The sequence below is a fragment of the Psittacula echo genome (assembly GCF_963264785.1).
Source record: "Psittacula echo genome assembly, chromosome: 15".
Taxonomy (NCBI): Eukaryota; Metazoa; Chordata; class Aves; order Psittaciformes; family Psittacidae; genus Psittacula; species Psittacula echo.
In genome coordinates this window covers 6,003,640-6,016,913 of record NC_137751.1, presented here as the reverse complement: position 1 = coordinate 6,016,913, position 13,274 = coordinate 6,003,640, and the positions used below count along the sequence as shown (strand labels likewise).

Below are 13,274 nucleotides of genomic sequence, written 5' to 3'. Positions count from 1 at the left end.
CGCAGCAGTGGTTTTAAGTTTTCATCTATGTTTAGACAGGGTAACACAGAAGTGATACCCTCTTTTCCCTGTGCACTCACATCCTGCTGCTATCCAAGCAGCTGAGCTATTCTGGTGCAGAAGATGTGTATCGAAAGGATTTACTATACTGGCACAAACCAGTGTGTTTGGTGATGTGATAGCGGCTATGATGATGTTGGGATTGCTCTTATCATTGCAGAGTTTTACAATGAATAGACACCAGGCTGAAAGAGATGTCAGGAGCCCTGTGTTGAGCCTAAGTTAAACAGATCCTAGCGAGGGCTTTCTGCACCAAGCAGAAGGGGTTTGGCTCAGTTTAGTTTAGAGATGAAGGTTTTCCATGGAGCATAAACTTTTCTCTGCAAACAAAAACCATCATCTCGACACAACCTCTGCTTGCAACTCCCCTGAGCTCCTGGGAGCATGCGAGCGGAGATTGGTTTTGCAGATCTCTATTGTTTTTGCCAGTACTGTCACCAGCTTCATATTTCTCAGGCTTTGCCAAGAAAGCAATTTCCATTTTAGAAAGACAAAGCTTTTTTGCCTTTGAATTGGCCTGAACATCTGGATTCTATTTTGTACGTCTCTTAGCCCCCAGCCAGAAATGCAGAGAAAAGAATTGGGTTGGAACAGAGGTGGGATGGTTTCAGGCATGATATTCATATCTGGGGCTGCCTTTAAAGAGAAGGAGCAGCAGCATACGATGTTACAGGCAGGAAGGTACAGGAAGAAAACCTTGAGAAATGAGCTGAGAAGGAACTTTGTGCCTGGGAGCTGTCTGTTTCTGAAGGCCTGCAGGTGCAAAGGAAATCTTTTGCTTTCCATCTATAGCAGTACAAGTCTCACATCATTTATAAACACTTCTGATTTTAGGGGAGCTATGAAACATCGCCCATGAGTTCAAAGAGCTTGCTCCACCTCACAGCACTAACTTCTGAAGCATCTTGCAACCACTAGCTCTTAGAGGATTGGGCCACCACCAAAGTTGTCACCATTGCAAAGAAAAAGCATGCAACACATGCTAGAAGGGCAGAAAACCACCCCGCTTCCCAAGTGCAGCCCTGGAGGCAAAGAGGTACCCTTGGATGCTGGTGGCTCCCAACCCTTGGTGAGATCTCTCTTTGGGTGGGAATCCCATCCATTAACACCTGTAGAATAATCGTTTTCCCCTGTTTCCCAGGTCCTCTGAGACCTCCCCATCCTCATCCCGTGCCTTCAGCTTCCCCTATGCTAGGGCTAAGCAGCCCCTTACCTCGGGCTCCTCCAGTTGCCGGCTCCGACTGGGTGTGAGTCGGGGACAGTGCGGGTTTGGTGCAGCCACATCTGCTTTTTGCTGCTTCCCCCAGCCCAGCCTTCGGCAGGCTTCAGGTTACAGCTTCCCGGGGCTCTCTTAAAGTGCTCTGCTCCCATTTTCCACTGCTGCCACCCTCACACTGAGTTGCACTGATTTTTCAGCGCTGCCTTCCAAGTTAAATGTGCTAAGGGCAGTCTGGTAGGTAAAGGACAGGTCAGAGACGTGAATGATCCCTGTGTTGTTTGAGCAAGTCTGTTACCCCCATAGTTTTGAGGGGATTTCTTCTTCCTCAGAGGTATGGTTAATGCAGCAGTATTTAGTAGATTTATGGATTTATGTCTGTGGTTTAAGGGAGAGACTTGTAAAGTGGAAGCAGGATTCTGTTGCTGTTTAAAGCAGTTAAAGGGAAGATGGTCAGAAGTGGTTCTGTGCAGTGATAGTTACTGGTTAACAAGAAGCTATTAACATAACTGGCTTTGAGTTTTGGGCTGAAAAGAAAGAGGCTAAAAAGCCTTGGTAAAAGAAGATGAATTAACAGACTGTTGTAGGAGCTTACTGAATGATAAATGATCTGGAGAAGGCAACAGGGCAGAGGGGTTTAGTTCTATTTTGCAATAGGGGAGCACCCATCAGTGCATGTTTAAATCAAGAGAGTCCATTTTTCATAAGGATTAAATTGTAGAACTCATTGTAACTTGATATTGCTGAAGATGAAATATAGTTCTTGGGAGGGGGAAAAACCCAATCCAAATCAAATTAGTGGATGACAGGTCCATTGAAGGCTAGCAATGGTCAGGCTGGGTGACACCATCAGAGAGCAGTTGATTTTCCTTGTCCCTAGTTATTCTTGGCTTCCCCCCCCCAGTCATTTGTTACTGGCTACTGGGAGAGCCAGGATACTGGGATAACTGGATACATCGCTGGTCCAGAGTAGCTGTTTGTCTATTTGGAAATGCTGAAAGTAAATTATAGCCAGTAATGCCAGTGCCCCCAGCCTGGTCCTGCACTGGGACAACTTTCTAGGCTGCCAGCCTCACCGCTAACAGGTAGGAATGAGTTACCAGTACACGCTGGCACTGAGCTCATATAGTCCCTCAGCAAAGAGGAAAGGATGGGTTTAGAGAAGCTTTAGCTGCTGGTTTTGCAATGGGAAAGCAAAGCAGGTTGCCTGCCTTGTGATTAGTCAGTGCTTCAAAGGTGACCCCTTCTAACAAGAGAAACAGCTCCTCTTTCAACTGCTTCTCAGCTTGCTCTGTGAGGAATCATCCATAGACAGATGTTTGTACTTGTTAGCCTTCCATCGTTGGCCCAAGGAGGGGCTGTGGAGAGATCTTCTAGTGGTTTGCATCTCTTTTTGATACCTTATTTGTGGCATTAAATTGCCCTTTCTGGAAGGACCACTAGAGAAGTTTTTACATCTCGTCTGTATCTTCAAATGAAAGCCCATCTCTTTAAATACAGGTTTGGTTTTAAACCATTTAAATCAGAGTGGCAGTTGTACAGTGTGTTATTATAGACCAAAGCAAGCTTTATTCCTGTAGGTGATGGGTAGCCCTGAAATGCTGCATTATATTCATCGAACGAGATGAGTTTTGTTAAATCAATACATTTTATTGTTGTGCTGGGTTGGAGTCAAGAAAGCAGGCAATATGCTGTCTGAACAATGTTCACCTATGGAAATACTCATCATGTTCATATGAATTTGCTTTAGCAAGGGAAAAATACATCTAATATTAAAGATATTGAGACCTGTTTGGTATTCTCAACCAGTGGTGCAGATGAGCTACAGAGCAGCCGCCCTGTGCTAGTCATGTCTTTTCAGAGGAGAGCTCAGTCAAAATGAAAGCTTAGCAATGCAAAGTGGAAATTCCTGAGCACAGACATTAATATTACTTTGCATGTTACAAATTGCCTCTTCTGGAGAGTCACTGGAGTGAAAAAGAGTCTTAAGGTTGATGTAACTGATAATTTGTTGAGCAAAGCACAGTCATGGAGGGCTGCTGTACTGTCAAATAAGATGAAATTAATAGTTTGACAAGAATAGCTCGGAGGAGGAGGGATGGAAGGAAGACAGAAAATAGGAAATAGGAAGCAAGCTGTTCAGGAAACTGAGAGTGAGGGGGAAAAGCTTTATAGAAGAGGGGGAGCTGGAGAGCAGAGGCTTGAAAAGGAAGACTTGTACTTTTTGCAGTGCAACAAAGTGGAGTTCAGGGATGTGAATGCTGAGGTTGCAGCAATACTTACCTAAGGCATGGGATGGCATTTCTGAATGTTAGGAATGAATCTGTATAAATAAATAAGCTAAAATGTTCCCTGTGGCCTAAAGCTATGCCCTCATAGTAGGGTTGAATTCTTGTGGGTTTACTTGTTAGAATTACGTGGCCCTGTAATTACACCCTCTTTTTGAAGGCTATGTGTCATTGCATGGGCTAGAGGGGTAGATATTATCTTTAGCTGTTCTTCCCCTTTTAGACTGCAAGAAATGTGTAATTGCAGGTTAGAGCCAGGACTTTTTATTCCCCAAAGTCTCCTGCATCCCCAAAGTTCATGGTTAGTGAGTCAGTCCTTCTCTTATTCCAGCAGATGGTGCAGACTATTCAGGGACAGAGGCTCCCAGAAGCATTCTGCTCCTTCCTTTGAGGGAAGGCAGACTTCCCGAGTGAGGAAAACACTGCCAGGAGGATGGCCCCTGCGCTCTCTGACTGCTGTGTCTCAAAACCAGAGCACCATCCCTTCTACTCAGAAGCTGAGAGAGTTTGAAAGCAGAATCTACTATGGATAGCAGTTGTTTTGCACAGAAATAGCAGCATGGCAGGCTATGGTGAGTTAGACTAATATTCTTAAGTGCTAGGATGGGTTGGTTGGATAGAGGGTTCCCAAGATTCTTTCATGGGAGCTTATTTCTGCTACCTCAGAACAAGGACCCAGGGAGCTGGGCCCAGAAGTGAAGCTGTAACAGGACATTGCCTTTTGCCAGAAACAGGGCAAAATCAGTGACATTCAGCTACAGACATCAAAATCTGCTCCTCCTTCCTCTGGAAGCTGTCCCAACGATCCATAGCATCCTGTTGTATCCCATTAGAAGAACAAATTACAGATAGTATATGTCAGATCAGCAGCTTTGAACCTCACAATAGAAACCAGCAATGGTGAGGTTTTGCCCAAGAGAAAGGTTGAGGACCGTCACATCCCTGCTTATCACCGCATTGGTGCTCACAGACAGAATACTGTCCTGCCCCTGTGCCAATGAGCTCATTCCTAATGCAAGGAATTCTGCCCATTTCACAAAGCCATCTCTGACAGTGAGTGTTTCCTGCACACCCTCCAGGTGAGATGCCTAAAGCTTCTTGGTCTCAGTCCTTGGACTGTCTTTATGGATGAGCCATTTCACCTTACAGACCCTGTTTTCCTCCCAGTCTTTGCAGTTGTCCAAGTTGCATGCCTTTTTCCTTTCTCTGTTGGGTCTTTCAATGTAACACCTTAAGCAAATATATTCTGCTTTACTCTTTATTATTCTGCTAACATAAAAATTACTAAAAAACACTATAAAATATGTCTTTCAAAATCTAGCATTACCCAAGAACCTAGAGTTTCCCAGGAAAAGGGCTGCTGATAAGGATCCAAAGGGGTTTCCCCACTGCAGGCCCTCCCCCATCAGATCCCAATAGCCAAGGGGGAGGAAAAGGGAATCTTTGAGAAGAGCTTGTGCCTGGAAATGTCTGTGACACATCCTAGAGGAGACAACTGGTTCCTGGTCCAGGGGATCTAGAGGTCTGTTCTAGGTGGGTACAGATGGTTTTCAGAGGAACACTTGGAAGTAGACATGTTCCCAGGAACTGTGGAAGGAAGAGCCATATTAATATCTCTGGCTGTTGTCCAGGCTGCCAGATGCTAATGATGATTCCAGGCTACAGGGGACTCTAGTAAGAGCTTAATAAAGACTCTAAATAAGAGTCTGGGGACAAGGAAGTCTCCCTTTGAGGACTAAATGCCCTGGAAGGGAAATCCAGGCAGAACAAGCTTTTCAAGGTTCAACAGAGGGGAACCCCAGCCTGGAGAAGCTCATCAAGGCTGGAATGGGCTATCCCAGGACTGGTCTTTAGGGACCTGTAAAGGAAAACAGCAAGGGATTGCCTCCTGAGGCCTCAGAAGGAGGTCTCAGAAGAAGGCCTCTCTTAGCTGGTCCAAGGGGTCAGGTAGCAGTCCCAGAACGCTTAAGGCTCTGCTCCTCTCTTATTTGGGCATGGGGTACTCATTGACATCCTTTGCTTCATATGAGTCCTGTGGCTCTTTGCGCTGGGGAGCAGCATTGGGGTTTGGGTTCTGCACACTGCCTATGAAGAGCGGGATGCCTGTTTCATCTTCAAAGATAAAGAAGACAAAAGGACGGTCGAGGCTGAAGGCAGAGACTGAGCGTGACATAGCAACACTGGTCGCAGCAGATGCTTCCACCCCGTCTTCTTTAAGCTCCAGCGTAGACTGATGCTGTATACTGGATACGAAGAGAGGCTTCTCTGTGATCTTCTGGAGGTTTGGGTTTGTGAACAGCTCCTGAAGGCCTACAGAGAAATGAGACCAAGTTAACCTTAGTTAAGGTTGGTGCCACCAGCTCTGTCCAAAGGAGGCAATTCCCTCATCTGTGTTGTCCACCATGGACTGGAGAACTGGCAGGCAACAGAAACAAGAGCTGCAAGCCAGCCAGTCCCTCTCTATATAAAGAGCTGAGAGTGCCAAAACCAGAATGGTAGTGTAAGAACTTAAAGGCATCCTTTAAAAGCAGCAGCAAGGCTGAAGGCTCTTTCTCGCTTGGCTGGGAACACTTTTAGAGGTATTATTTTTTAAGCAGTTCTGCAAAACAAAGTGAATTCTTGATTAATTCTCATTTGGAAATGCAGGTCATGGTGTTCTATTTCAGTAAGTGTGATCTGCATTCTCTCTGGTAGCAATTTCCATGTCCTGGACACTATGTTAAATGACAAAGTAAGAGATAAAGGTTGACATGCAGGAGGATGTTGGTCTTGGCTACAAATAGGGGAATAGGAAGAACTCAAAGATTGGGAGGAACTGTGAATGCTGCTTCCTCTATAGTATAGCTGCTTCCTCTTGTTGGAGCCAAACATTTGGTGCTAGGCAAGCAAAGAGTAAGGAGGAGGAGAGGAATGAGAGATGGAGGAGTTTGGATGTTATCTGGAGCAAGCTGTGAGGCACAGCTTTAGAAACAAGGATGGTAGGGTTTGGTGTCAGCGAACAGATGCCATATAGATTGATCAGCTTCACTTATTCCATGCAAATCCTTACCCATTTGACTGAGAACCCTGTTGAGTTCCAGGTGGTGATCCAATTTTATTTTGGGGATCTTCACTGCAGTGGGTACCTCTGTGGGGAAGAGCCTGCATAGTTGTCCATAAGGGAATTTCTCCAGCACATGAGAGGTATTCCAAGTATACTGGTTTGGTACAATGACCACAAAACTCATGTTACTCTTAAAGGGAAACTTGGCCACCTGGAAATAAAACCAACCAGAATCAGGGAAGAGAAAAGTAAGTCCAGAAAGTGATGCTTTTAATACAGCCTTTTTCCAATTGGTCTACACAGCCAGTCTAGCTATGGGATGAGAACAGCCTGTTAGGAAGGAGGAATCCGAACAAAGTTTGTTGGAATAACAGCATTAGGCTTTAGTATTTAGCCACTGATCGGTAGAGATTGAACACATGGTAGAGTGGAAGCCCACATGCACAAACACTGTACCCACTCTGGCAGTAGCTGTGTTCTGAAGGGCTCCAACAGAACATTGTCTGAGGGAATTCCTTCCCATATATCCCATATTTCATCATTTATCTTTAATTTTTTAAACTCTGTCTATATCTGTCTAGGAATATCTGTCTGTCTGTCTATCTATCTATCTATCTATCTATCTGTCTTTTTCCTATAGACTGAGAGTGAAGGTTCAACGTTCTTGCTAGGGCAAAGGATGCTTATTAAGTTTTTGTGTATTATGCCTGTTAAGAGACATTTGGGGTTTTGGGAGAGAATATTTGCAGTCAGTAAAATATCATAGGAAAAGGTACTTCCAATCCAAACTTGTGCTCCTAATGGAGCTCTACCTGAAGGTCGTGGGACTCCAGTGTAAACCAGCTCAGGGAGTACTTCTGGGCTTTCATCATCTCAACTGGGACCACAAACTCATTGTCAAGGTGGAATACATCTGGGCCAGTAAAGCTGGGATCAAACTTATTCCTCCAGAACCCTACAAAAATAGAAGTTTAGAAATCAACAGTTACATTTGGGTAGGAAAACAGAAACTGCCTCTCTGACACCCCTCCTCTCATAACTTCTTCAACAAGGCAGATTAGTGACCAGGAAAGTAGAGATACAGTGAAGAGGGCTGTGAAATACAGTACCAGGACTGGAAAAGCCCTAACAGCAGGAAGCTCTTATCTTCCAGAGAGGGACTATGAGCTAACACAAAGAACAGGGATTAATCCTCATGCCTCAGCGTGGGGGATTACTGAAGGCTGTGAAGATAAAATAAAAGGATGTTTGTGCTTTGAAAAATGAAGAGCCTTTGTGCTGTGCAGGGTGAAACTGTTCCAAGACCAAGCTAAAAGATTCACAGATTTACACTGGAAGCAAGTGGTTGGTCTGTGTCTCAATGCAGAAGCCTCAGGGAATTAAAAGGGGAAGATGTGCCTGACCACTGGGCTGCCTGTGAGCTCTGTGGTTGCTGTGTAGTGAGTTGCGTTTGATGTGACTGAGATGAGCAGGGATGTGCTGCTGTTTGGGATCCTGAATAAGGAGGTAAAAATACAGGTTTCACCTCCTGCATTCTGGCTCTGCTGTCAGGTAGCATTTTTAGCACATGTGAAGCAGTTGGGAATCGTTGCTGTAAAGAAATCCAAGCAAGAGGAACAGCAGACGTACAAGAACAGAACAAGCAGATTGCCTAGCAGGAAGCAATGAAAGGAGATGCTGTTCAGCTACAGTGCTTGCAGGAAACTGGTACATTTCTAACTACTCCTCTCGAAAAGTAAGGCCTCACCATGGAAATGGATGGCATTGAGCAAGAGCATCACTATGTTTTCAGGGAGCTGCTGTAGGAAGGTGGGTATTTGCCCATGAGTTGCTTCCTTTACCCACTTATTTATGGCTGTGAGGTCATCTTCATTGATCCCAGAAAGAGTCATGGGCTTTGCTCCATAGAATTTCTCTGAATCCTCCAGGAACTTCTCTTTCACCTCAAATCCTGGTGGAAGGAAAGAATTCCACATAAAGTTACCAGACAGTGGCTCAGCCAGTGGTGTGACACTTCCCAGGGGGATTGCTTAGGGATGATTCCCAGTATGGCAGTGTGCTTCCATCACTCTCTGTCAAGCAGAGGTTTATCCCATGCCAGTAGGATCCCTCCTCTCACCTTTCTGCAGGTACAGACGGGATGCAAGGCTGAGGGTGGATTCCATGAGCCTCCTCCGAAGGGTGCCCAACATGTGGTGGACACAGGGCACCGACTCCAGATGCATCACCTCCAGCAAGTGCTTCTCTGTCTGATTTGCTGCTCCTAAAAAGCAAAGTCAGATTCCTGTTAGGTCATGCCCATGTAGTGGAAAACAGTGATCTAGCTTCCCACTGTTAGGAACAGCCTGTGCCTTACAAACGAGGCTGGAGAAACCTAAGCATAGGAGCCTCAGCAGGGCCACAAAGGGCAGCGTCAATTGTAATTGTGCCTAATTAAAGCCACAGGAGTAAGATGAACTGGAAGGTGTTGTATTTAATCTTGGCATTTGACACATTGGTTCCTAGGAGGGGGTACAGGAAATGGTGCTTTTGTAACTAACAAGTTACCCAGTGCCAAGTGAGACAAGGTGAGGGCGATGCTGAGGGGTGACAGGATCACATTGGTCCTGTTGGACTCCAGCTGGACTTCTCTCAAGAGATCGATGCTGAATCTCATCAAGCCATCTGCTAGCCTCTGGCTCTTCTTCCAAGTCATCTCACAGCTTTTATCTTCACTCTCTCCTTCTTCTGAAGAAGAGGCAATCTCCCCAGATGGTTGCTGTTTATAACAGCCCACAGCCCCAGCTATGTCTTCATCTGTGTTCCAGTCATTCTTTATGCCTGGCGAGTTGGTGGTGAACGGTAACATGGATCCATCAGTCTCCTGGAAGGTGTCATAGGTGAAGTCTGCCAGGTCTGTGTTCAGCACACCCGCTGCTCCCAGCAGAGCAGACTGTTCAACTCCAGCGTGTTTCACATCCTAGGGAGAAACAAGGAGGATAGGACTGGGAATGCAGGAGCAGGACAATACCATCCCTCATGGGCTTCACTGCACACCTAAATGGGTCCAGAAAACTCCAGCTCTTCTGCTCTGGTAGTGTATTCACTTCAGTTTGCCTTTTAACCTGGAGGTTAAAAGCACCTCAATGAGTCTGGAACACAGAAGGTTTTGTATCCTGTGAGAATGAACCAAGTGAGGGTCTTGCAGTAGTTCTCTGCTTGCCTCCAGGGCCTGCCCCAGGTAAATGAGCCCAGAGGCATGGTTTGAGGGCAAGAACCATGACCTGCTCAGCACATGTCCTTTGCCTTCACCTTTCATAGATCCATCATCCTCAACCTTGATTTCACCTCCTTCTCTCACACATTTTAGGACTCGGCATCGGTCAGTACCTCTACTGCTGTCACAGCCTGGATCCATTCTGGCTCAGATCCTCCTCCAGGCATCTGCCTTGTCTGTTCTATTCCATCCCATCCCTTTTCTCTCCAAATTTCCTCATTTTACATCTTTCTAAGCTGTAGCCTACAGCACTGCCACCACTGTCCTCACATTTGCATGGTCTGAAACACGTTTTTTCCCCTCAGATCTCTCTGTTCCCACACACATCCGATAACATTCCTCTGCTGCACTGTCAGAGCCAGGCTGGATGCATAGCACCAGCTCCAGGTCTTTCTCCCTATCACCCTCATAGCTAGTTGTTTTCCTCATCTTCCCTTATCAATCAGAACTTAAACAACCCACTTGCCAGTCCCTGTACATTCCATCTACTGATTACTCCATATGCTTCCAGCATGAAGAAGCACAGCGCTGGCAGCAGCAGGGAGGGAAGCCTGCAGATAGATGGACTTTCTCATTGCACTGGCACTGTTAGATTGCACTGCCCGGGCTCTTCCTATCTCGGGAAAACCATTGCAAATAGCACAGTGGAACTTCAGTCCCCGTGCTGGAACCAGGCGTTGCTTACCTTCAGGTCCCCATCCTTGTCTAAGAAGAGACGCTTTTGCTCAGTGGCTTGTACTGAAGAAAACTGTAGGGGAGGGGAAAATACACAACAAAGAAACAAAGTCATGTGCTAGAATTCCTCTAGACTCCCATTTCTAACACATTCCCATGGGGCCAGGTCGGAGGCTGGCCCCAGTGTGGCTGCAGCTTTAGGATGCAGACCCCAATGCAGTGGGATCCACTGTGCAGAAGTGGAAGTAAGTAGGAGCAGGGAGAGGCTGCAAATAGTGGATTTGTTTGGAAAGGGACCAGGCCAGAAGGGTACAAAATCATGTATCCCTTAGAGAGTGAGCAGTGCAGTTTTGCAATCTCAGATCTGACAGGGATCCAGATGGAAAATGGAGGCGAAAAGAAAGCTGCTATTAAACAGCCTCCTGTTAACTCCTGAAGGTCATGGACACTAAATACAGTTGAAGCCAAGTTTCCAAAGAGCTTCTACTGAAATCCTCTTGAATCATGAGAACACCCACACCTATTTTAGCTGGGAAAAAGAAGATCAGAAACCTTCCTGCTCTAGGGCACGGGCTAACCCCATAGCAGAGAAGCAGCGTCCTCCATCAATGTGCTTCCAGAAGCATCAGTCGGTATTTGCCCCATGGGCTGGTGCAGAAGACCCACTTTGCTCCCCTTGCTGGGCAGAGGCCCCCTACATCACAACTTACCCTTAGGTGACTGTGCAGAGCAGATAGGCAGAGCAGCCACGGACCCCAGAGGAGCACCATGTTTCTGGAACAGAAGGACCAGCTGAGAGAGGAGCTCTTTCCAGCTGCCTGGCAGCAGCAAGCTGAGCCTATCCAGGTCTACAGGGAGAAAACAATCAACCTGGCCAAACAGGTTGGCGCAGGAGCTTGCAGAAAGCAACAGGGAGATGAACAATACTGCAAAGAAACAACATAGGGCTCCTGGGTCCAACGCCAAGGCAGGGAAATCGGAGAGGAACAGGGACCCGCACCACAGCAGAGCTGTAACCACAGCCAGGCTCCTCCATGACACTCTCCTGCTTGGATCCTGCATTTCTGACCCCATTGCCCTTATTCCTCTGAACTGCAAATGGCATTTCCCTAATCAGTCCTGCACACACTGTGCCTTTGGAAGAGGATGAGAGCCTCTGCTCCTTTCCCATGCAAACCATGGAGGTATGGGCACAGCATCCTCAGCTCTTGGGAGGAGGGATACTAACCTGCCTCAGTGGGGCTGTGGGCACTCAGCAAGTGCTGTCTGGGAGGGACTTTGCACATAGAAATTGCAATAGCAGGGCAGTTTCTGAGCAATATGTGCTGGAATACAGAGTCCTCCCCTTCCCAGCACTCGCCTTCCCCCTTGGCTGGCAAATCACAGCTTCTCCTACCCCTGCGCTCTGGTTCCAGTATGGCATACTGGGAGCAGGGCTTCCAGGGCCATAGATAAACACCACCTATTCCCTAGCCACTGCTTCGTCCAGCCACTTCTCCCTTTCCAACATAAATAACAGATCTTCTTCTTGACATAAAGCCTCCATGCCAAAGCGCAGCTCTCAATACACCTGCCATACACTTTATTCCTAGGGCTGCTTCCCCTTCTCTGAGCTTTCACCCAGAACTACTGCGCTGTGACCCCCATTTCCAAGTGGAAGAAGCAAAACTTGAGGCCATTTCATTCCTCATCCCAAATCCTGCAGCTATATAATAACCCTGAATGCCCCTTTCCTCCCTGGTCCATCCTTTATCACTCTGCCCAGTTCAGCCCTCTCTCCCAGAGAAACACTATGGCTCATTGGAGAAGCCCCTATTTACTATCAAATCCATGTTCATTTGCCCCTTACCTGAGGTTGTCCAGGTTGGAGCTGGCACCTGCCTTAGCGTGGCTGATGGCTCTGTGTGGGGCAGCTTGTCCAGCTCATCCCTCCTCCCCACCACAGCGACCTTCGGCACCAGCCCCTGTTTGAGGCAAATATTGACCCACAGCATCCGGTTAAACACTGGTTTGGGGGAATAGGAGTGGATTTGTGGTGCATTTGGGGATGGGAGATACTTTGGGTGGCTCAAGACAGTGTTAACACAGAGTTTATCAGCTCCAAACTCCCATCAGCAGAAGTAACACGTGAAGTCGGTTGTCTCTAGCAGTGACTTCACTTTCCACATATTCCCTGTGCTGGGAATATGCTCTTTTATTCGTAACCTTTAGTGAAAAGGTAGGGCTTTGAATTTATTGCCACAGGGCACTCTGGTTTTGGAAGTCTCTTTGCAGAACCCCCCAGATATTTACTCTCTGTATCACAGCTGCTGCTGCTGCACCAGTTTTAGCAGATGGCTGATGCCCAAGGCCCTGTGGCCATGTACCAGAGCAGGAGGTGGTGATGCTCAGGATGAGCTGAGCCAAGAGCAGCTGGTACCTCCCCTGGGGCACAGCACCAGGGCTCCACAGCACACACATGGAGGAAGAGCCTTGGGAATGGGCAGAACTGCAGTGGATATGCAGAAGCCATGGTGACCCTTCCCAGCTCTGCCCATGTCCTCAGTGTGAGAGGAGTCACTAAGGAGCAGTAGGGAATGCAAATGGGATTGCACCAGCTTTGGATTCCCAAACACCGCAGACACTGGGAATGAGGCAGGTTTGAGCTCTGCAACCAGAAACTACTTTGGGATATGCTGCTGCAACTTAGGGAGCTGCTTCCACTTGGAAAGCAGATCCAAGTCCCTGCGCAGCAAG

General features: G+C 47.0%; 1 protein-coding gene across 1 annotated transcript; it reads right to left on the bottom strand.

Annotated features, from left to right (window-relative positions):
* Positions 1-4,623: 4,623 nt before the first annotated feature.
* Positions 4,624-12,500, bottom strand: SERPINF2 (serpin family F member 2). Its single transcript, XM_080630015.1, is given in 10 exon segments — positions 4,624-5,874; positions 6,614-6,818; positions 7,420-7,562; positions 8,355-8,558; positions 8,727-8,870; positions 9,155-9,566; positions 10,549-10,611; positions 11,249-11,312; positions 12,388-12,425; positions 12,427-12,500. Coding segments are annotated over 10 exon segments (1,638 nt in total). The 5' UTR covers positions 12,466-12,500; the 3' UTR covers positions 4,624-5,548.
* Positions 12,501-13,274: the final 774 nt, after the last annotated feature.